The sequence below is a fragment of the Dendrobium catenatum genome, unplaced genomic scaffold (genome assembly GCF_001605985.2).
Source record: "Dendrobium catenatum unplaced genomic scaffold, ASM160598v2 fragScaff_scaffold_510, whole genome shotgun sequence".
NCBI lineage: Eukaryota > Viridiplantae > Streptophyta > Magnoliopsida > Asparagales > Orchidaceae > Dendrobium > Dendrobium catenatum.
The window spans coordinates 55015-80910 of record NW_021318972.1 but is presented as its reverse complement, the minus strand read 5'-3'; the positions used below and the strand labels follow the sequence as shown (position 1 = coordinate 80910).

The 25896-nt window shown below is 35.5% G+C and overlaps 1 protein-coding gene across 1 annotated transcript in view; it reads right to left on the bottom strand.

Annotated features, from left to right (window-relative positions):
• LOC110115366 (beta-galactosidase 8) overlaps positions 1-25896 on the bottom strand; it is a gene marked incomplete at its 3' end in the record, with an annotated part of 89636 nt that overhangs the window by 52973 nt on the left and 10767 nt on the right. Inside the window, 5 exon segments of the mRNA XM_028694616.1 lie at positions 4290-4384; positions 4480-4560; positions 4969-5057; positions 20089-20284; positions 21303-21407. Of these exon segments, the coding sequence (XP_028550449.1) occupies positions 4290-4384; positions 4480-4560; positions 4969-5057; positions 20089-20284; positions 21303-21407 (566 nt within the window).

Genomic DNA, 25896 nt, shown 5'->3' with positions numbered 1-25896 from the left:
GATAAGACACACCAGAGATTCGCCCCTCAATTATTGCGAGGAACTTTTATGATCTGAGTTCTGGTTCCATATAGGCCGCAAGCGCCCCTATAGTTATTACCCTCCCGATCACGAGAGAGAACTTTCGGAATTAAGGCTAGTCGTCAATCCGATACGTAGGATATACGGTGTTATCTGGCATATAGTAGCAGCAATGGATTAGTATTGGTAGAAATTGGATTTGCGAAATTTGAAATTTGAAAGGTTTGGATATTGGGTAAATTGGAGGTTTGATATTAAAAATAGAAAATATTCACCAATCTTGCACTTAAAAGGTAACTGGTGGCGGAATGGATGATGGACCCCCGATCAAGATTCCATGAGGTTCCGTCGTACCGGCGCCACGTGGTCCCGGTCTACTTAGTCAGAGGAGGTAGTCGACCCAACCTGACAGAAGGATCCTTGTCGGCAGCCATGGGTTTGCTATCGTCCAAGGGAACCTATAGACCGGGGTTTGAATGTTTGGGTTTCTAAGGGGACAAATTTTGAATCCACCTTAGGCTTACAGAGGGCTTTTGTGCCCTTTGATCATATCCTATTGATTCATATCTCAAGGATTTAACGCCACTAAGGAGCGTATTGGCCTCGGCCAATAACGCTTATCTGTGGTGCCATTTGGCGCAAAACCACTCGTTCAGAGGGCCCCTACAAACCCATCTGCCTTCCAAAATTTACCCCGGAACTTAGTTCGTTAAAACTCCCTCGCCGAATAAGAAAAGCGAGCGGAGGCCGGGGCCAAATTTTCGGAGCCCACAAATTTGTTCCATAAGAGCCTCAAATGCTTTCTTAAACTCTTTAGAGGTCATTTAGAAACCTCTTTGTGAGTTCAAAGTAACACTAAACAAAGGAGAAAATGGTAGACCGAATTAAGTTGAGTTTTGTTCAACTTCATTCAGAATGATCTTAGGATTTTCTTAGAATGATGGTAGCTCCTAAGGGATACTATGATTCATGTAATATTTGTTCCATAAGAGCCTCAAATGCTTTCTTAAACTCTTTAGAGGTCATTTAGAAACCTCTTTGTGAGTTCAAAGTAACACTAAACAAAGGAGAAAATGGTAGACCGAATTAAGTTGAGTTTTGTTCAACTTCATTCAGAATGATCTTAGGATTTTCTTAGAATGATGGTAGCTCCTAAGGGATACTATGATTCATGTAATGAAATGTTTAGAGCCTTGTGAGGCTCCAAAACATCACGCATGAGGGAGAAGGGCTCCTAAAAGAAAGTTCCCATATTTTTATTTTGAGATTTTTGGATTAATTTCAAATGGGAATGAGGTTAACTGTGGCTTTAGCAAAGATATAGATAAATTTTGTCATGATTTAAAGTATTAGAAGCACATAGGTGGATTTGCAATATTTTAGTAATTTTGATTATTTCATTCCCATCATTTAATTTGAAAGCTACATAAATACAGTTAAATAATTTTGAAACATAAGGGATGTAAATTCATGGCCTTTCTACGGCCCATAAGACATCTCAAATTTATTTTAGAATTAGATGAGCCTATTCCGTTGTCTTTCAAATTCTAGGGGTTTAAGATGTTTTAAGCAAATGATGATTGTCATCATAATATTTAAGGTTTTGCAAATACTCGAAATGAGTTTAATTGATTTTAAACATTGTGAGACTTGTAACATAAACCTTTGGGGGTTTATGAAAAGCCGCACAATGATTTCGGGTGCAATTTGTCAATTAAATTCACCTTTGAATACTCACTAACATTCATAAAAATCCAAAAATCCTAACAAATAGGGGTGAGCTCCAACATTCTATGTCAATTTTGTCATGACATGAGAATTTGGTAGAAATACATGCAACTTGCAACATTTGGAAAACCTACAAGTAGACATTTGATTTAGAATTAAATGGCAGCACCTAACCTAGAGTTTGATTTTAGGTGAAGGTGTTGGGTACAATATCAATGCTATTTCATGCATTTAGAGATTGTTGGACACAAATCCAAACACTCGGCGCTCATCACTATCTTCCTCGGGCTCTCACATGAGAGAAAACAAGTAAAAATCTGTGTTTTTGCTGTTTTGTGGACAGGACAGCTGGTACATATATTTTGCAGAGCAAAAATGAAGTTTCTATAAAACCCTATAGGTTCGGAAGCGTCAACCACATCCACAGAAGCTTGAAGTCCTAGGGGTTTACTAAGTTTCAAGGGGTTTACCTAGCTAAAGATAGTGTTCGGCGGTTCCGGAAATAGCAATTTTACCTTGAAGAGGTAAAGGCAGCTGAAACAAAGTTTTTTGTCTTGGATGATGCCTCGCCGCAACCAACTAGCCAGAGTGAGTATGTGAGGAGGACGAAGTAACTAAAGTTGTTGAGCAGTAGAGAATGTTGTTGATTTCTATTAATGACTTAACTAGTTAAAAAGCTCTTCTTCTCTTGGTTTCTGGATTAGCCGCAGAAAGACCAAAAATGAAGAAGGAACGAGCAATTTTCCTCGATTGCTACTTATTGTGCACAAATGCCTGCCCTAACTCCCTCCACTATAGGAAAATGGCTGATTTCTGAAGAACTTTTTCATCAAAAATCATTAAATTTCCATAGGAATAACACATTCCGGCGGATTTCGAACGAGAAAATTGTTGTTGGTAAAACGCGCATCAGATGATTCTGACGGAAAAAACACACTGAAAATTTTTCTAGCGGCTTTCCAGCGAACATAATCCGACAAAAACATTTCCGACAGATATTTTATGTAGGAAATCGATGCAAGAAACATTTAAAAAATAATTGAATTCTGCCCAAGCGGCCAGCCCGCCCTTAATTTATTTGTTTTAATCAAACTATTTATTTAGTTTAATTTAATCTTATTTAACTTAATTAATTTAATATAATTTGACAATAAGTTATTAAATTACTTAATTTATCAGAAAATTTAAATTTGCAGGAATTTCTAGCGAAACTAAATTCGTCGAAAATCACATCGAAAAATGCGTCAGTAATCCGTCAGAAATATTCCGCAGGAAATTACTCGTTTCTCCTTATAACCCACCAAAAAACTTCCTGAACTGATCGCTTGCTCAGCTTCAACCTAAGACTACACATGAGTAGATGCCGAGCCTGTAATCACTCGCCCCTCTCACTTGATCTCCTATCTAACTCGCTAGATCTACTGGAGACGGCCACTAGAAACTCCCAACAACTATTCTTGCACTTGATTCGATCCCCAAGAATGAAAGGAGAGGCTCCTAGGTTCTCTTCTACCCGCCCACTCCTCTTACTCGATTCCATCTCAAGCCGGCACGAATAGGAGTTCCTAACTCCTAGCTCTCTCCCTCATTCCCTCTAAACTGGCACAAGAGAAACGAGTTCTTTCGCTCATCTCACATCGTCGATCGCAGCACGTAGGAAGCAAAGAATAAAAGGCCTCTCTCCCTCTCTTGTTCGTTTCGTATGTCAGAAACTGAAGACACCAAAATCCCATCTCCTCTATGTGTTGCTCCAAGACATTGCAAATCATGGGATTCGACAACGCAGCAGTAATCGATTTAAGAAAATATGAACTACCTATTGAGAGGGATTTGAGTTTAAATTGAGCTAGCCTTAACTCAATTTGATCTCAGATTGGGTCGATTTTGGTTCAATTGGATTTAATTGGGTTGATTGAACTCAATCGGGCCTAATTGGGTCTGATTCAACTCAATCTAAGTCGAGTCGTAGGTTCAGAATTTGGCAGACTAGATACAATGAATCTCACTATCTGGCTAACACTAAAGAGAATATTAAAGGACCTAATTTATTTTAATCCTAAACAAGAAACAAAGAAATAGAAAATAATATTGTATATGATGGATTATTGAAAACAATGATAGTCACATTTTCCATATTTGAGAGCTAACACCATAAAGTTTACTTGTGGATTGGTTTCCATACTAATGAGCAATGGTGTAGCACATTATTAGTAGAATGGCCTCCATCGACCTGGTTCAAGGTTATACCATGACAAGATTACTTGCAAAATTCAGTACCTTCTGAAGGTCAGCGTTTCCCATTAGTTTTCTGATAAAAAAGAACCTCATTGAGGCACCAAGAATAATCATACAAAAGGTTTTTGTGATTGCTAGAAAATATATCAATGTTCGTGGCTCAACTATTTCTTCCTTTATCTGTATTTTTAGCATTAAAATTTATTTGTTTTTTTTTACATCAATTTTTTTTGTTTTGGAGGTCATTTCTGCAATTATATTTCAAAGAAACAGACAGAATTAGTAAGCAACAACAATTTTCTTACAGAATTATATCATTCCCAAGATGTCTTCTGGCCAAAGTAGCTAGGTAGCGAAGGTACGTTTTGTCATACCCAAATGATCCAAACTCATTTTCAACCTAGCAAACATACTTCTTTAAGCAACCGCTGATATCCAATAGACTGCTAGGACAGGAAGAAAAATCATCCAACTAAAAAGGCATTAACCCACAACCTGAACCATGACAATAGGGCCACCATTCTCATACAGAAATGGAGCAATTTTAGGAAGTAAAATTCCCCACCATCTCTCAACCTGCAAAAGCTCAAGATAAAATTAACAGTTTCAAAAAGAGAATTTACATTTTGATAGGGAATTTTTTAAATGAAGAAGTTTGGTCACTAAGGAGTTTGCCAGCACATTTATTAAAAATATCACCAGAAAAATTGCAAAATTAAATCTAAAAGAAGGGAGCAAAACATTCAAAAGCCTTTATCAGGGCATGAGATCCTGTTATATATTCCTAGAGCAATTTCATAAGCATACAAGAAGCCATTTTTTTATGCAATTAAATAAAGATATCCCTTACGAATATAACCATAAAATTTCTTGGTGGAGAACCATTTTTCAATTATTTTTTATCGAAAAAATTCTTTCAAACAAAAGGAAAATATTAAGAAATGGAAAAATGACACAAATAGCTGGATCTTCAAGGACACATACCAGATTAATGTACCTAGGATCTGAAGACCTTAGCTTCAGAGAAGGCTTTATAGAAAGTAGCCAAGCAGGAAAGCCACCAAGATCCCATTCTGATAAGGAATGCTTACAAAAATAAGACCTTAAAAATATATAAATCATATAAAACTGGAATTGAAATGAGATGAGTATAGTTAATCATCTCACAACCCTAGAAGAAACAATGTTTGTAGCATCTGTAAGGATTCCAACTAAGAAAAAAAATTACATGGACTCCCAAGCCTGCGTAAAATATTGTGGTACTAGCATTGTACTTCATATATTGTTGGCATTCACATTAGAGTTTTGGTTTGGCAGCCTAAACTGAAATTTAATCACTTGATTTCTATTTTTGAAACTATTTCTTGTCCTAATTTAATGAGATCAATCTAAGCCAGGTCTCTTGCCAAAAAAAAATAAAAAATTTTGCAGGCAATCCGGTTATATGTGACACATTTAAAACATCTGTGTTTGTCCAAATAACAACTTTCTGTTAATAGACATGCAAAATACGTCACAATATAAACATTTTATTAAATGATCAATAAAGACATTGGCAACCTAAATTGACATAAAAATAAGAGGAATACTTATAGTTATAAAAAAATAAATAAAATAAATAAATAAATAAAACTTATAGTTATCCATTACACATATATCCAGACTAGCCATTAATGAACTATTACAAAGGAAACATCCAAACAAAAAAACTTAAGTGATATGTTTAAAAACAGCATGGCATTCAAATAGAAGGCAAAGAAAATCCAATTGGCAAGGTAGGTGATGCAGGACGAAAATGAGGAGAAATGCGATGCGAGGGAGAGTATCTCTTCACCAAAAATCTGAGAGCAATTTTCAGGTTTCTTTGTTCCAAAACTTGTGAGGAGAGGTGGGGAAAGAAACAACCAACAAGAGCCTTTGAAGTTCTCGGCCAGCAGCAGGGAGAAAATTTGTTGATTTTCAGATTTTTTTACAGAAGAAAAATTGAGAGGAAATTTGAGATTAATTAACCCAAGGGGGAGGCTTTGAAAGTTTCGGCCAACAGCAGGAAGCTGAGGAAATCTGGCCAACTACAGCAAACAGGATTTGGAAACCAAGGAAATAAGTTAGGAATTAAATACAAAATCCTAATCTCAGGGATTTGGAAATTAGCTTAAGGGAATAACTCCAATTCTAATTCCAAATCTTCACGTGGGGGACTAGAGAATTAAATGGTTCTTTAATTCCCTGAGATTTTGAGAATTCTCAGATTTGGAAATTCTTTCCCAACTCAGCTGGAGTTAATGAATGAGAGGGGGGCGGGTGAGAGAACAAGGAAAAAAGGGAATTGTTTTCCTAAATCAAAGATTTGATTTAAGAAGTAACGGCTGGGTGGGAAAGATTTGAGTTAATTGCAAAGGGAAATATGAGTCAGCTAGGAAATAAATCCTAATTGACTAAATAGGTGGCCGGCGACAGGGATAAGCCAAGAGGGAATTTAATAAAAAAAAAATAACGCTCTTTAAAATAGGTATAAGATTTTGGAAAGTATTATTAGTGATCCAATTTGAAATTCAATTTCAAATTATATTAAAATAAAAACTTTTCCAAAATAGGAGAATTATTTTAGGAAATAATTTTGAAATTCAAATTCAACGAAATTTGAATTTCCGGAATTATCCCTTAATAATTCATACCCAAAGAGGAGATTTATGAGATGGTAGAGGGCTCAATTAAACTTAATTTGAATTTGAAATTCAAATTGAGTTAATTAAGAAACTATCCTAAAATAGACTATTTAAACTAGGAAAGATTTTGAAAATTCGCCATGATGAATTTCGAATTTCAAATCTTCCCACATTCAATTTAATCTAAAATAGGAAATAAATTTGGTTGGAAGAAAGGAGGGGAGTGGTCGGCGGCTTATGGTGGAAATGGAGAAAGAGGGGGGGTTTTCGGGTAGAGATGAGTCCGTTGGCCAACCGAAGATGGGGAGGAAGAAGATGGAACAACACAAAAGATAGAAGATAAAACGAAAGATGCAAAGAGAAAACCACGAATCCGGCTGTCTCCAAGGTTAGTGGGTGATACGATTGCCCTTCTCCAAGGGACTCAAATCACGAGCTCGGACCCATCCTGCGGCTGGTGAAGACTTCGATTCCTCTCATAGGAATCTCACTAACGCTCTCTCACAAGAAGAACACAAGTGTGGAAAACAAAATTTTTTATATCAATTAACCATGCTATTACAATAGCTTAAGGCCCTATATATAGGAGCTTCATCAACATTCTTCGTTGTAGGAGTTTTAACGGGGTCAGAAGAAACCATTGCTTCTGTAGGAGTTGTAATGGAATCAACCAATTCATCTTATTCTTTAGATTCTTTATTGATCACCTTAGATTTCTCTTTGATTTGTACACTGAGTGGGAAATTGAAGGCTTCATTGGCCTCCATCCATTTGTCCACTCTATCCACTATCTCTCTGTCTCTTAGTGCCTTCTTTCGATCCTTTGATGAAGGGGTTTTTGCATAAAATAGTGGGTTAGTCCTGCCTCGCTCTAGGTGATCGAATCGTTTGATTGTTTGACGGTGGAGGTCGGCTAAGTCCGCTTGATCCTCCTTGAGTTGTTGACTAACGGCGCCTAGTTGACCTACCAACCAATCTAAAGTCCGTCCAAGTTTATCCGAGTCCATGCTCTGATACCAGATAATGCAGGACGAAAATGAGGAGAAATGCGATGCGAGGGAGAGTATCTCTTAAATTGAGTCAACCAAGTCTTTCTCTGCACATTTCTCCTTGTCAATGACTTCTATTTGTAAATGACTTAAAGTTGTAAATGACTTCTATTTGAATTTCAAATTCAAATTAGATTTAAATACTTCTTTCCTAAATCCTAAATCCCAAATCCCAAGTTTGGCAACCCAAATCCATTCCCGAAATCCCCTCCCTGGTTTGAAAGCTGCCAGCCCACTGGATGGATAATTAGGATTTATTTCCTAATCTCTTACTAAGCCTCTTTGGAAATAATTCCCCTTTCTTGCCAACCGAAATTCTTTTAAGCCCAAGCCATTATTCACTTTCTAAACCTGTAGAGTAGAATTAGGAATTAACTCCCTAATTTTTCTCCATAGTCCCGTCAATCCCCTTACAGATTTTCTCAAAATCTGTCCACAAATTTTGCTCCCCTTTTTGGAAGAAATTTGGGATCCAACCTGCTGCTGGCCGTGACTCTCAAAGTCCCAACCTAGGTTGTTTATCTCCCAAATTTCCCTGTGCACCTTCAACTCTCCACTTGAGTTCTAAACCCCAAAACCCTTTCTCTCCACTTCCATTCTCTCAAGAAGGAAATCTGAAGTTTCTCTCAGAATTTTGGATCAAAATCTGAAACAGTTTTCAGATTTTTGGGAAGCGGACTTAGAGCGTGTTTCCTACCCCTATTTTCTCAAGAGAAAATCTGAGAATTTCCTCTCAGATTTTTGGTGAAATCTGAACTGGCTGTCAAAAAAAATTGGAGAGGAGATTTGTCCCTAGCAAAGCCCCTTTCCGTTCTACATCAGTAGGATTTAGTATTACATATATAACTATATAGATTAGAATGTGGCGCTCGGATAAAATTGATACCAAGGAAGGAACAAGCCTAGAATAAATTCAAGTACTTTATTTGAAAAGTTATTAAAATTTAAAAAAAGGATTTTGTTTCTGAAGGTTTGAATTCAATACTCTTAACTTTTTCGAGAAAAGGTGAAGGGGATTACGACCTAATTTTTTTCTACACTTCTGAGCTATGGAGCAGCCTCAACTTAAATTGACTAGGATGATAAAAATGTTTTCAAAATAAAAATTAAAAACAAAAAGATAGAGAACAAAAGTTAAAATTATAAAATCATCAACTTGTTTTATCCCAGATTTTTGGGCTTAAGAATTGAATATCAGGTTATTTCCAGTTTAATTAAACAACAACAACAACATAGTTCTCCTTCCAACAACTAAGCACATAGAAGATTCTATCAAATCCCATTCTTTTTTTGAGAAGATGCACTAAGCAATATTATTAATCAAGAGAAAAATAAAGAGTTCTAAACAAAGTAAAGAGTATCACATTCATCCTTCAACACTTTGTAGAAGAAAGGAAGAACGTTATTGGTAACCAAATTGTCCCAAATATAATCACCAAACCTTAGCAAGGTTAGCACAACAATCGGCTAACTTATTACATCTTCTATTCACATATTGAATAATAACTTGATTGAAATTTCTAAGAAAGAAAAAATCAAGAAATTTGGCAATCGGCTAACTTATTACATCTTCTATTCACATATTGAATAATAACTTGATTGAAATTTCTAAGAAAGAAAAAATCAAGAAATTTGGGATTGTTACCTACAGTTAAACCATAATTAAAGATCTTCTGGATATGCTTCATAACATTGTAGTTATCTCCTTCAATAATGATTCCTTTAGCATCATACATCCACTCTTGTATTACCTTCTTTAAAGCCAATAAATCTTCCATCTCAAGTGCCGAGATATCCCAATGTGTACGTTTGAAACCAAAGGCAAACAAAAATCTACCTTTACTATCTCTAATTACACCTCCGATTCCAGCAATATAATTTTTACCAAGAGAAGCATCCACATTGAGTTTGATCCATTCGGTTGGAGGGGGTTTCCAAGTGATTGGAAACACAAATGCTGATTAGAAACCCAGTTTACCGAAATAAGATTATGGCCGAAAGTTAATGCAGCAAAGTTGATAGCGTTGACTGCAATAACATGTAGACTATCTTCTTTCACCCCATGAATAAGCTTATTCCTACTTTTCCATGAGAAGAAAACAGCAGAACAATACAAATTGCCCATGAAAGGATTGTAAATAGAAAATTAAGAAAGCCATTTGTAACAATTATCCAGATCTGATAAAACAGGGATATCATATCCCCATTTTTTAATGATGTTGATGACTTCTTTAAGGAAAAAACAGTGAACTGCTAAGTGATTGGCATCCTCCACAGCACAGCATCCTCTTCGGCAGCCATTATGATTGATAATTCTTCTATAAATTAAGAATTCATTAGAAGGAATTGCTTTATGGATTAATCTCCACCAGAAAATACTTACTCTTAGTCTCAATTTCAACTTCTTTAACCATCTCCAACTAACATCCTCTTTTTCATGTATGTTGCTTTGATCAGAAATCAAAGAGGCTAGAGACTTCCCAAAATTCTTGTATAAGATTTCCACTTCATCTCCTTGAATTCCAGCATTTATAGGGACCGAAGAAATCAATTCAGCTAACTCCTTACCAAAAGCTTGATTCAATTTTTGGATGTTCCAGCTACCTTCATGTAAGAAGAACTTCAAACAACATTGATCTTCATGTAAATTAGAGACAAAAGTAGGCCATTTTTCTATACACTTATCAAGGATCCAAATATCCTTAGTAGTGTTAATGCTCTCACCATCAGATACCTTCCATCTAATAATTTGTTGAAGAAGTTTACCTCCATTATTAAGGATTTTCCAAGTAGAAGAACTCCCAAACTTTGTTTCAGAATGACTGAAATTTCTTCCATACTTAGCAATAAGGATTCTATTCAACAAAGAAGCAGAATTGAATAACAAACTCCATGCAAATTTGGCTCTCCAAGAACTGACTTTGTCTGCTGCTGACATGACACCTTGCCCTCCAAACTTGATCTGTTTACATAGAATTTTCCATTCCACATAATGAATTCCACTAATCTTATCTTGCTTTGTACAGAGAAAATTCCTACACAGCTTATCTAGATCTCTCAACGACGCCCCCATCGGCACAAGGGAGTGGGTAGAAATAAAAATTGGAATATATAGGAGTGAGGTTTTAATTAATTGAAGTTTGCCTGCTAAAGTGAGAGAAAGATTGCCCCAACCATTGAGCTTATCAAAAGCTTTCTCCAATACATTTTGGAAGTCTGAAGCTTTGAGTCATCTCATTGCCATCTTAATGCCAAGATAATTCATTTCACCAACTGTTTTAAAGCCAAGGATTTTAGACATCACTTTGGACTTATCTCTGTGAACTGCCTTTCTAAAAATCAGAGAGGATTTCTGATCATTTATTTTTTGCCCTGTCTAGCTGCTATACTCCTTCAAAATCTTCTTAATTTTCTTAGCATTTCTTCGGTTAGCTTCCGCAAATACAATGATGTCATCTGCATATTGAAGATAGGAAACTTTTTCTGCATTTGGGGTCACCTTAACTCCTATCTTAGCACCGTTTTTGTTGAATGCTTCGGTGAACAATTGGGAACACATGATAAACAAATATGGGGATAGAGGACATCCCTGCCTAAACCCACATTCAGCCCAAATCCAATTAGTATTGATACCATTAACAATAATGGAATACTTGGTGTCCACCACACACTGGAGGAGTTTCAAAAAAGACCATGGAAAACCATAAAGTTCCAACACCTGTTTTAAGGTTTTCCGCCCCATACTATCGTATGCTTGCTCCATGTCCACCTTAATGGCCATCAAACCTTTCTTAGCTTTGGAATTTCTGAATTTATGAAAGATTTCTTGTGTGAGCAAGATGTTCTCAGAAATTGATCTCCCCTTTATAAAAGCAACTTGATTTTCTGAAATAATTTTAGGAATATAATTGACAATCCTGTTCAATGACATTCTTGCCACTATCTTGTATATAGAATTACATAGACTTATAGGTCTATAATTTGAAGGTGTCATAGGATTCTTAAGTTTGGGAATAAGAACCACAACAATTTCTCTCCATTCATCACACATCAATCCGGATTTAAAAAAAAGGCAAATAGCCTTCCAAACATCAATCTTTATAATGGGCCAATAGCATTTAAAAAATGAATAAGAAATACCATCTATTTCTGGTGAAATATTGCTCTCCAACTGAGATATAACAGTCTCCAACTCCTCAGAAAATTCTGCTTTGAGCCGGTCCCTGTCTACTTCATCAAGAATTCTAGAAAGTTTTGGCCATCCGGTGAGAGAGCATCTCTTGAATCTCCACTTCTCATGGAAGTAATTTGAAAAAATTTCTTCAATACAGCTTTGATCCTCAGTCAAAGCACCTTCAGGATTTTTAATTTGCTTAACAAAGTTATTATTACGTCTAGCAGATGCAACCAAGTGGAAGTATTATGTGTTGGAGTCAAGTCACACTCTTTATATCACTTCACTTTAGCTCTTTGTCTCCACCAAGAGCTTAGCCTTCCCAAAGTAGAATTCAACTCCTTTACTTTAAATCTTAACAGTGAAATTTTCTCTTCCGAGAGACTTCCGGAACTGGCTTCCTCCTCTTGCAAAGCAATGATCTCAGCCTTCAACTTTTCTTTCAGAATATTGAGGTTTGCATGTTTGGCTCTACTCCAATGAAATAAAGCTTTAAGAACTCTCTTGAATTTAAGATTAAGTTTTTGTACATCATCCCCACCAACTGATTTCTTCCAAGAATTGGCAACAATTCCTCAAGATGCTGAAAAAGAAGACCAAACTTCTTCAAACTACAATCTCTTGGATCTTCTATACCCTGTACTGAATATATTGATGGCTATTGGGCAATGATCTGATGCAATTCTTCCAAGATGTCGAACTGCTGCAGGTTGAATGATCCTCAAAGTTGCAGAATTCAATAAACAAAGATCTAGCCTTTCAAGAATGCAAGCTTCTCCTTTTTTATTGTTATACCAAGTGTATTTAGGACCTATTATCCCAATGTCATGAAAATCAAACCTCTTCATAAACATTTGCATATCTTGAGGCCCTTGAGAGAAAACAAACCTCTTCCCACCTCTCTTCTCCTCTTGAGAAAGAATGCAATTGAAATCTCCTCCTATGATGAATGGAATATTGGAATTAGAAAATGCTTGGAGATCCTCCCAAAGTTGTCTTCTCTTATAAATGTCGTTGCTGCCATAAATAGTGGCAATAAGCCACTCACCTTTATTTTGAATTTTAAACAAACCAATAACCACTTGAGGAGAAGCATGAATAATAGAAAAAAGAGCAAAAGCTGGACATCCAACAAATTAGAATTCCTCCAGACAAACCTTCGGATGGGACATTGAAGAAATCCCAATTACTGCCAACTAATTTGTTAACTTCTTCTCTTACAAAAGATTGAACTTTTGTTTCTACTAGCCCAACATAAAAAACATCAAGATCTTTAACAAACTCCCTTATGTATTGAGAGTCTTCAATCTTTCTAGCCCCTCTACAATTCCAAAATGAGAGAGATGTCATTTGGATTTAAAAATGGGATTACTCCCATTTTTATTCTTTTTAGTACCTTCTCCTTTCCTTTTTTGAAGTAAAATGTTGTCTTTTTCCAATGAATTAAGCTCTTTAAGAAGCTTACCTTTGCTTTTAACAGATTCATCCATCCTCTCTGTTTCAATAACAGCAAGAATAGATTTGGTACAATGGATTTCTCCTTCTTCTAGATCTCCTTTGTCAACAAAGCCAATAATTCCTTCTACATCAGAAGTGTGACTGCTCAGAACTTTGAACATATTTTATCTTCAGTTGAATTATGAACTGTTTGAATACACAAAATCTCATTAACACCAGACAAATTCCTGTTATCATCTACTGCAGCACCATTCTTCTTGAAATCAACTTTCAATGTACCATCCTTACTAGCATCAGAATCTGAAACTTCCTTCTCCTCAAACTGTAACTTCCTCATCTACTATTGGAACAAGAGTGTCTTCAACAATTCTTCCTTGATCCTCTACGATTCCCCTACCAACATTCTCATCAACAGAATGATCTATAGAAGGACTGGAGGAAGATTTCTGCACAAACACTGTTTTAGTTTTTCTAAAGTTGTTGTTTTTTGGATTAACCTTACCCATATCAGGTACTGGCTTCTTCCTTCTTCTCATATTTTGGACAAGAATCCATGGCCCATAGATTCTGTCTGAATCAACTTCATGCTGAGAATGAGGGAAATTAGACTGCATTCCCTTTTCCAAGGAATTCACTGGTTCCTTTTGATATGCCACCAAATCATCTTTACATTTATCATCTAGATGGCCCACTTTTCGACATTTGAAACAAAAAGTAGAAACTTTTTCATATTCCACCTTTTGAAAGAAACGTCCAAAGGAACCTTCTACCCAAACTCCAATTGGAAATTGCTGATTCAGAGGCATACGAACACAAACTCTAGCATACTTCCTCTTGCTCCATTGAAACATGTTGCCATCGATTCAAAGAGGGATTCCGATCTTGGAAGCTATTCTAGCTACATTTTCTTCATCCCAACAAATTAAAGGTCGATGAGGAAATATGACCCAAATTGGGGAAGTTAATCCTCTTAATGACCATCTATCAATTCCCACAATGTGTCCATTGACATACCACGGGCCACCTTCTAAAACTTTGTCAACTGATTCCTTATCAAAGAAGGAACATAAAATCCAGCCAAGTCCAAGGGAAGTAATATGAAACTTTCCAAACTGACTCCATTGACGGCGAAGTTCTCTAACAATTACAATGACAGGTGCATTCTCACCAAATACCTTCACTACCAAAGATAATTGTAGTTTATCAGCATTCATCTTCAAACAGGATTCATTGAGTTTTATTGATTCACCATCCTCCGAAAGAAATGATTCGTTTCCATTGAACGAAACTTTGATGTTTGGCTTCCTGGACCATGAGTTGATAGGATTAGAATCAGAAGCTTTTAAGGTTACATCTTCTTCGGTATTACGTCGAATATCTGACGTGTTCTCCATCAGTTTTTGCGAAAAGGAGACTCCATTCTCAACAAACTGAGATTTACCAATTGGGTTATTATATTTGTTCACAAAGAGCTTCAAGCCCAACAAAGACGAGGCTTCATTGTCAGCTAAATTCTTCTTATAATCACTCGGTAACTTAAAATTCTTCACAGGCGATTGAGTCAAAATCCCTTTGCCTTTTCCTGGAACAACCGGTGTCTTCTTCAGAACTTCTGATGATGGTTCATTAATCTATAAGATACAGGATTTGAGATTTCTGAGAGAACCATCAGAGCGAACAAACTTCATACTAGTATCGCTGAGAGGAATCCAATGATCAGCGGCGAACGCCGCAGCTTCTTCCATCGTCGGCGATCAAACAGCCAAAAAAAATGGACTAGGATATCTTCGGGTTAGTAAGAGGTTGAGGCACCTTGGGAGGTTATGATGAATGTGAGAGATGTTTAGGAGAGTTTAGAAAAGCTAGTATGTAGGTTATGTTAATGATTTGGGATATATGCTTATCCCATTCATACATTAAAAAACCAATCAAAAAGTAAATAAACGAAAAAATAAGGTTTAAAATTAAGCAATTGAGTATTCAGACATTTTTTGTTTGTAAGGTGAGTTGCAAGTCTTGGAGCATTTTAAGGCATAAGCCTTAAAATCAACAAATTGCACAAAATAAAAAAGTATTGTAACAACATCAAAGTATGAAATAAAAAATAATATATTAATATCCCAACCGATTAACATATTAAGTAACAAATTCTGTAAAGGAAGAAAGGAACACATTAATATCTTAATATCAAATCATGAAATATGAAGTGCTATACAAACATCAAAGAAAGATAAAATATCAAAATAATAACTAATAACATAATAATTTAAATTACATTCAACACAAGAAATTTCTGTCTTCCCCTTCTATTATAAATCAAAATAAACAATTTAACATGTCACCAAGCTTAGAATTTATAAATTCAAAAGTTACTGACATTCTCATCACTTAGTCTGTCTTAATTAGAATGATCGTCACAGTGAATTTCTTTCTCCCTTGCCTCATCCACAAATGTGTCAGCATTCTCCCAATCTTCCTCATTTATTTCTTGTTGGCTTGTGTTAGAAATGTTGATCTTGCTTTTATTCCCATCTAAGAAATCAACATTGAGATCTTTTGTCCCAAATCAAAAGGCATAACTTTATTATCATCATCCACAAATCCTTCATCCTCTAATGGTGTATTATTACAAACTAAGAAATCTTCATCATCCTCTAAATTTTTTTCTTCAAATCTCTATCCTTTAATCACTTGTTGTATATGATGTAATCCAAGAAATTCATTCTTAAGATAGTCAAATGATATCTCCTTTTAAAATGAACTTGATTGAAAATACTCCAGTTTCACTCACAACCAAATAAAGATAAGGCACAAAACTTTAATAGCAAATTGCTGTTACTCAGAGTGTCATCACCAAATTACATCCATCAATCAATTAAATTTGAAAGAAAATCACAATTAAAATTGAAAGAATCCTTCCTTATTTCCAATAAATGTTTAAAATTATATGAGGAACATTTTGCAATTGTATCTTTGACGTGTTGTAATACAAAAAATCATTGCATATTTTTAAATGCTACATGTTGCAAATCATCATTCACCTTCTCAATTGAGTCAACAAAAAATTTATCCATACAGTGGTTTAAACCAAATTCGATCTCCTGTTAATTGAATTGTTCTCAGCGTATTAAAATTAAGGATTAAGAAAATATCCCATGGCATGCAAATGAAGATGAAATTAAAGCTACCAATTCCCATCATTCTTTCCCAATTTTCATTGTAGTTGAACTCCTCTTTTCCTACGTTATGCGTTAACAACTCCTTAGCGTGACAGTGTCATAAAATTATAAATAAAATCCATAGGATATTTAAACCAATGGCTTTGTTATTGTTATTATATAACAAACATGTAAACAAAAACTTTCATTCAAAACAATCTTCCTAACTCATTTCCCTTCAGATTTCTTTGCCCAAGCACAATTTAGTTATCATGTAGAAGAGAACACAATCTCCAAAGGATGCTTTGTTTCCAAAATATTTTGTGAAGTCAAATAGGGCGTAACAAATCTAGATGTAATAGGCCATAAAAGTTTCTACTTAACAAATTTTCTCATCAAAATAAAAAATCCACAAATAATTACCGATGAACTTGCTAATCATCTATGCTTTGCTTAAGGCGTTCCTATGTTAAGACAACTCTTCATGTTTTTCAAAAATCAAATATGTGCAATGTAATGTACATGATATCCGATAGATATACTTTCTTATCTCCACTTATTTCAAGTATAAGTAGTAGCATTATCTGTAACAACTTGAACCACTAGAAACTCTCCAATCTCCTCTATGACTTCAAGAAGACCAAAAAATATACTCTGAATCCTTTATCTGATTTGATGCTTCAATAGGCTATAAGAAAATAATGTCATGAGGATTGTTAATCAAAATATTAATAAAGCTTCTATTCTTAAATTTAGACAAACAATCAAACAAGATAGTCACTCTAGTATATTTCCAAATTCGCATAATTTTCTCAATGACTTTCTATGTGCTATTCAGTTCCCCTTCAAAAAAGAAGGCGGTTTAAAGCCTCAACCACAGGAACATCTAGAGCATATCATGTTAAAATAAGGAAAGGTATCCATATTAATTGAATGATACTTTTCTAAAAGAATTTTCCAATATCCATATACACCAATAAGCCTCTGTAGAATTTTCAAGAGATATCTAATGGCCTACCCACGTGCTATCATCTTTCTCATCTTGTACGCCTTATAGTGAAAGGTCCATAGGTCCTCTTTCATGACCCATAAGTCTTCTTGCACCTCTACTTGATATTTGTGATAAAGAAGATCGGAAATCTGTCACTAGGCACACTTTAATAATATAAGTTGGCATCTACTACATCATCAAACTGTCATTGTGCTAAATGCTTCAACTTTATTGTTTTGTTCATATACATGGGTCCTCTCTATCACCTCCTCAAGCACATTGGCACACAAAGCAATATTCTTATAAGAGCCAAAACGGTGCTCTTTCATTCTTATCACACCCTATTTAACAACATAATGCACTAACTACACTTCATGTGGACATATATGTAATCTTCCATAAATTAAAAAGGTAAAGTTTTCAAATTTATCCAAAATAGTATGCCCTATTTTTCACACACCCTAAAATTCAAATAATTCCTCACCAATAAGAATATCACATGTCCTCTAACCAATGGTTTCACCACCAAATGGCACCACATAATGGTTATGATCAAGGCCCTCTGGTTTTGTGATTTTGCTGTGAAATAACACCATTAAATTATGATTATAGCTAGTCTGCAAGTTCCTCTTTGTGATGAATTACAGGGTGTATTTGATATTGCACAAAGCCCTCTATTAGCTAAGGATAACTTCAATTTATCCTCATAGACAAACATTAGGAACATCCATCCTAGATTTATAAGATTTTCTTAGACGAAGAAATCCATAGCTACCAACAAGGATCCATTAGTCAGGTTAGGCCGACTGCCTCCATTGACTAAGTGGACTAAGGACCATGACAACTTGGAATTAAAGAATTACAGGATCTTGATCAAGTTCGTCATCATTGCCCACATCATCTGCTTTAAGCACAAAATGATAAATTTGAAACCATATATCAAATTTGTTACTACTACACTCAAACTAGTGCTTAAAATAGAAAGTTCTCTCTTATTATCAGAAGGGATAATTAATTGAAAAAGCTTGCCCCTATGGGAAACCCGGAAATATATCATAATATTCTTGCAAAATAAGGATCAAATATGTAAGTAGTATATTATCTTTCAATCTAATATGCTTTCTGAAAATTTGACTGGGCAACATTCCCTAAAACTTTCTAAAATAGAGAGGTTGAGGCGTGAATGCCTTCTGCAAGGACTTTAATGGATTCCTCCTTTTTTTTGTTAGATGCCTTCTGCATTGAATGCACTTGGGAAGTCACAAGGGGTAATAATTATAATTAAGACGAGAGAATATACAAATACTGAAATTCACCTAATCCCACATACAAGAAAGCAAGAGATCTCAATCATCTCAAAAAAAACTAAAAAAATTAAAATAAATTAAAATAAATTAAAAAATAAATAATAATAAAAAAGATCTCAATCATCTCACAATATAAATATAAAATTCTGTCAAATTACTTCCTCCTAAAAATAATCCTAATAAAACTCAATCTATGATTTACAATGATAAGGATATTACATACCATATTATGAGAACTTTATTTTAGGAAGGGATTTATTTCTACAATTTTAGCAAAAAACATCACCTTAATTTATGGAGGTTTATGGAAATAAACAAGCTATTACATAACAGGTAAGACTTGCACATTGACAGGTCATGTCCCATCAAATGAATTAGTTACGATTCAACAACCGGCTACATGCGCCACTTTTAGGTTTAAATTTCATACTGGGTGATTTGGATTTATTGTGAATCGTGATTTTTTTTACATTTCAAATGGGTTAGTGACGAGTATGGCATCACATGAACTTTCCAGCAACAAAACTTAAGGAAACACTATTTGCTCCACAAAATAGATCACTCAAGGCAATTGAGTGTGCAAAGTTCATGGGAAGGGGCTTGGAAAAAATAGGCAAAGAACAAGGAAAAAATAAAAATCAAGAAAAAAGAAAATAAAGCTTACCAACACTTCTGTGTAAAATGAAGAAATTTGAGCAATTTTTTCAAATAGTTGTCATCTTTTGAAAATTTAATTTTTATTTTTTCAAGGGAGAATATTTTATTTAAGATAAAATAGGAAGGAAATAAGTTAAAAATTTAAATTCACATTGGGAGCCAGAGAATTACTTCCAAGTTGCACCCGCCAGGTCTTAAACACAAAACTAAATAACTTAGAAACCGAGGAGTCTACCGTTAAGCCCAGGCCCCATGGTTGAAAAGTTGATTTTGATGTTTGTTGTGGCTGTGGTTTTTTTGTTAGTTCTGCTACACTCCCAAGAAGTTTGATTAGACCAACTAGGGGGGAGAGAGGATTTTAGGGCCCAAGCTCCACTTTCTCTCAACTCCACTCTTGCCATGAAAATTTCAGGGAGGTTATTTAAATAGCTTCTTGCGAGAATTAAGTTTTTTTCCATTTCATTGGTGTTTTATAACAGATGCTCTAATTCTTTTGCTGTTGAATTTGATTGTAAAGTATAGTTAAACAATTACTTGAAAGAACTGCGAACATATAGAAGAACTAGGCATGCAAAACACAATGAAACTACTTAAGTCTAGCATAAGCAGCTCTCATATAAGTTGATATTACACTTGTCACCTGCCTGCACATATATACGGCCCAGCACGAAGCATCACCAAAAATCCTAATTCTTGTGTAAGGTTTAGAAATGATTCAATATTTGCAATGCCTTCAAAAACCCACTTCTGGGGCGAAGGCTCATGCAAGTTCCACGCAACATATGTCTGGATGGCATTCAAGCCCAATGCTTTTGCTCTTAGCAGTCTATCTTCCCAATACTGCATGAATTTAAAAAAGCATAGTAATAAATAAAAATTAAGATTAAATTTTCACAATAAAGACAAGTACAGGGGCGTAAACACAAATGCATACATTGGAGTAAGGAACGGGCATAATAAACAAATGAGTGAGAAGTTTCTGATAAGAGTTTATATCATCAATCAAACTACAATAATATTGGTCTTGAGGGCACGCTTATAGAAAATAACTCCACAAACAATGGCTACACGTAAAAACAAGTAAAAAAATAGCTAAAGCTAATTTCTTTAGTTGGTACATGCAAAGTTTAACTTCAATAGAAATTTTTCAGAAGTTGCACAACGATGTCTAGATGCCGTTTTGGTTGGTCGAATTGGAAGAACTTTATGCAAAAAGATTACTTCGAAAAAAACTTTCTTTGTCTAGCTATCATCTACAATCATTACTTAAAGTAATGTGCTCCTCTGAGCACATTTACCTTATCATATACAGCACAAAGAGAAAATAAATAATATATTATGCTTTAGTGTTTTACTTAAGCAATTTAATGTTTTATTGATTATAATTATACAATCTATTATATTTTATGCTCCAAATAACAAGATTAAAAGCACAATACATTACATAAAATATGCATACAGGATTCTTACTAAAATCAACATTCAAATTTCTAACAGACTATGGTAAATAATCATTATAATTTAGAATTTTTATTCAAAGCGCAGGAAAATTAAAAAAATTCAAAATTTGGAGAAGATACTTTAAAAGAGAGTGAAGAGAGAAAGCAATCTTCTCTTTCAAGTCATTAAATGCGTTTTATACTTTTATGAACAAAATCATAATAAGTTTTTGGTATTTGTTCAATATCATAATACATTTCTGAAAGATTCATCAAACATGATGAATCATTAGATAAGCCGGCAGATGTGCTGAATAAACCCAATGTTATATTCTCCTCAACTTTAGTGTCTTAATACATTGAGGTTCCAACGTTTTGCGGAAGGAAAATAAATAGAAAGAGTTCACGCAGAAAGGTACCTCAGGAAGAACACGAAAATAATGCAAGTCCCCGCCAATGATCCTAAAAGGCTGTCCGTCTTTCCAGAACATGTCACCAGCTATTTTGAAGCCTCGAATATTGTCCTGGTTCATTAAGGAAAACATTAGAGACACATATTCATCACAACCAAGTAGCCCTCATTTAGAATCAAATACACAATTCATATTTACATGCATGCAAGCATGTGAGAAAATGTGCAAACATGATGCAATACTCAAATTATGAAAAAGGTAATAATAAAAAGTTATAAATTTTTAGATCTCATTTCACACCTATATTAAGTATATAAATCCAATTAAATAAAGTAGGAATAAAATCAATTAAACAAAAGTTAAATATTACTGTAACTGAACTAATACACTTTTTTCCCAATTCTAATAAGAGCGCATCCGTTAGCTGATTCGATAAATGAATGGATATGATGTTATTAAAGATATAATGATGGGGACATCGACAAGAGGTTTTGACGCATTTATCAGAGGCAACACAGGAGATCGATGGCCATGATGGAGAGTCTTTACTTTTGATGAATTTTTTATATTAATCATTTTATTTCAGTTTTCCGTTTTTGCCCTTATGGGTAGTTGGTCACTATTGTAGCCCAAGGAGCATTCTAGTCTTTTATTTTCTTTGTCATTTTGAGGTCTATATATGTGGCCATTTCTTATGTAATGGGATGATGAATATTTTGAATAAATTTTTTTTTCTTCTTCTTCATCTTGTGTGTGCACTAGAGAGAAGAGAGAGAGCCCGAGGTAAGGGCGAGCGCAATACCCACCAGTCATTGGAAGAGTCTATGACTCGTGGTCTACCACCTTCATCCCCGTTCTTCTTTTCTTCCCTCACTCGCCGCCGGCCCTAGCTTTTCCCCAAGCCACCGGCCACATATCCTTCCCCTTATCCCTCACATCATTTCACCCACTAGATTCCCCACTTCAAATCCAACCACCATCAAGGCCCACCTCAACCCGACGGTGACATCTCCTCCACCCTTTGGGCCGCCAGCAACCCTCATGGTCCAAGCCATTATGATGATTCAAATCTTCATAATGACTCCCTATTTGGGTTCTTGCAATAAAGGGAGAAGTTAGCAAATTTGAATTTCAAATTTGAAATTCAAAACTTTCCATATTCGCAAAAATCAAAATAAGGAAAGTTTTTGAAATTGAATCCAATCCAAATTTCATGTAGAGTGAAATTATTATTTTCGTTTGGAAAGTATTTAATCACTCCCTAATCCCCTCCTTCTCCCTATTGATGCCGCCGGCTATACAAAGGGGAAACCCCCTCTTGGTTTCCAAATGAGACCCCTCCTCTCATTAATTTGATTTTCAAATTTCAATTGCTTCCCTCCAAAATTACTCAAAAATCTGAAATTAATTTCAGATTTGGAGTAAATCTCTTTCTCCTACATCTAACCTAAACTTCCTCACCCAAACCACCCGTCTCCTCTCTCTCTACCTTGGCCGCCCCTCTTCTTGCTCCCTCCATAGGGAAGTTTTGAGTTGCTCATAATATTTGAAGCCAAAAGAAGAAGATGACACCCTCTCCCCATCTCTTCGATGATGCATAGCCAATCCCGAGATTGACCACGGCTTCGTCTATGATAATCAAGGAAGAATGGATCTCCTTGGTTCACCTTTCTTTGATGTGAATCTCGACGTCGACGAGACCGCCAACGGATACATCCGCTGCATCTTCTTCACGCTCATGCCTTCCGTTGAAGAACATATTCCCACCGGATCGTGTGTAATCACCGGTCGATTCACTCCACCACCGACGACCTTTCCGTGGATTAAGTCTCTTAGTGTTGCCACCTTCCTAGTTGCATCGTTGGGTGTGCTGAAGACCTTTCTCCGCTAAGCTGTACTTTGAGCGTGAGTGGGTATGGTAACTCATCGTGAACTTTCTAAATATTAACCGTGGGATTTTATTACAACATATTTGTTTTTACTGTGATAATTTCAGATCTATATAAATTTGTCCTAAACTTCTAGTCTTGTAATTGCTTACCATAATAAAATTGATGATTGAGAGTTTTTTAATCTCGCCTTACGAAACATTATTCTTAAGAAGCAAGCATCATGTTTCTTTTAATATTTCTGTGCAATTCTTGTTTGTCTCACAACATATTTGGTATAAGAGCATAGTAGGCATGCATGACATGTACTAGAAAAACATCCTAAGGTCTAGCCAAACATTAGTCCTAAAAATTTGCATGCATATCATCGCCTAGATAATTTTATTTCACTGTTTTCATTGCTGCTCATGCATTTACTGCACGCATTTAGTGGCGTTAAGTCAATCTATACAGTGTCTTAGTGCTTCCATCAAACCCAAAACTCTTCTAAGGGCTTAGGATAATGACACCCTTAGTGTAGGCTGCTGTCCTTACTGTTCCAGCCACATTTAGCTGCCATTTTGTAAACTTAAAGTCATGCCTAGGTGCTGTTCTCACCCTAGCAGTATCCCTATAACACTTAGGCAACTTCCCCAACTGCTGTAGTTTGCTATCCACTCAAAATTATGCCTTGTTTGGTATCATTTAAGTGAGTCTAACCTTCAATTTGGGTGCTGCCCAAGCCTTAGCAACCACCCTAAACACCTAGTGACTTAAAACGCTAGTGTAACTTGCTGTCCAAACCATTCCTACACCATCTAGTGACCTTTAGGTGAGCTTGGTTAAGTGGTTAGGTGCTGTCCTCGACTGGTTAGGTGCTGTCCTCGACCCCAACAACCATCCCAAATGTCTAGATCACTTAAATCCTTCTTGTAGCTTGCTGTCCAGTATTTTCCTGCACCATTTAGCGAGTCATTAGGCATCACTTAGTGTTTCCCAATGGACCCGATAAGACTCCAAAGGAGGTTAGAAGACATCGTTAACCTAGTGGGCTCTATGACTAGAATTATGATGGAGAAACATGTTCACTCTCCCCACTCTAAGTACGTGCCCCATTCGATTAATCCTGCTAGTCGAAAGATGCCCCACTCTGTTTTTCAACCTAGACCTGATTTTAAGCAACAACGACTAGAGTCACATGACCATCTACCCACCTTTGATGGTTCCTTGGACCCTTACTACTTTAGGGAATGGGTTAGACAATTAGAGGATTATTTTGAATCACATCATATCCCTAAGTCCTACAAGGTTAGCATCGCTAAGTCTCACCTCAAATGTCAGGCTCTTCGATTTTGGATAAGATTGGAAGATCATAAAGAGTCTCGTGGTGAGTACCCTACATGGAAAGACATGAGGCGAGAACTTAATTTAAAATACCGACCCTCTATCAGTGACCGCCATCTAGAGCACCACCCTACCTCTTTTGTTGGAACAAACTGTGGACATCACTGTGGTCGAGACCACCCATCTTTTAGTAACATCAGGGTAGCTGCCCCACCCTGTAGGTCTTCACCTAACCTTGATGGCCGACCCTCCATTGGGTCTTCTGTTGGATCAATCTCATATGACTCCCCCCTTGGACCCACTTCTAGCCATCCCAGTCAATCTTTAGCCTCCCCAGTCCTTGACCCTGCAAGTGTGATTTTAATAAAGAATTTCATTAAAAAGAAGAAATCTACTGAACCTGAGACTGAATACATCCATTTTGTGGATACTAACGATAACGAGGACTTCTTTGAGGAAGAAACTGAAGTGAGTGAATCAGCTCCCGACACGACTTAAACCCTAATCTAGGAAAGTTAGAACCTTTAAACGTTGACACCATAGCCCACCCTGGTCCTAGTCTCCTCAAGGATTAGACATTCAAAATAAAAAAGTATGAATTCAATGTTCCAAGAACTAAAAAAAAATGTTGTATATATCTAGATGTTCAAATGAAATTGAATGAGCTTAAGAAAAGTAATGTATAGGGATATATTGGTAATGAAATATATATAATAACATGTACAGGTAGTGCGACAAAAGTGAGCCCAGATAGAGGCAAAAGGGTCCTCAAAATTATATGCATACAACTTATAGAGGTAGGGAAACAACATGAATTTATAGAGGCAAAAGGGAGCTCCATACATAACTTTTAAGCTCATGATAGCCAATAAATCTACTCCCAGATACATGATATATTTTAAAGTTGAAAGAAGATCTTTTCTGTTTAGTAAAAGAAATTATAAGGAGATTAGTTTAGCACGATGAAATTTGTACACATGATTAACGTAGTATTTGCAATGTTTTAACCTCTATTAACGTAGTATTTGCAATGTTTTAACCTCTAACATTATGTTAAAAGTTTTGTTTTCAATTAGATTTTTCACTTACTGTTAAACCAATTTTTATTTAGGTAACTTCATTTTAAAGATTACATGCAAGTTACTAGACAGTTCATGAGTATAATTCAATTTCTATGATATTTGAATTTTACATTCGAATTGTTAATCTTGATGAGTTTCTATGCTCACCGTATATTATGTTGATTATAATTTCAAGAATGAAAGGATAAAGCGAAACCTGAATCACGATCACAGTTTGATCCAATACCCTATTTTTGGTGTATAATTTTAATGTAAGATAAATCCTAATCAATTATAAATTTGATGAAAACTTCAATTTTATACAAA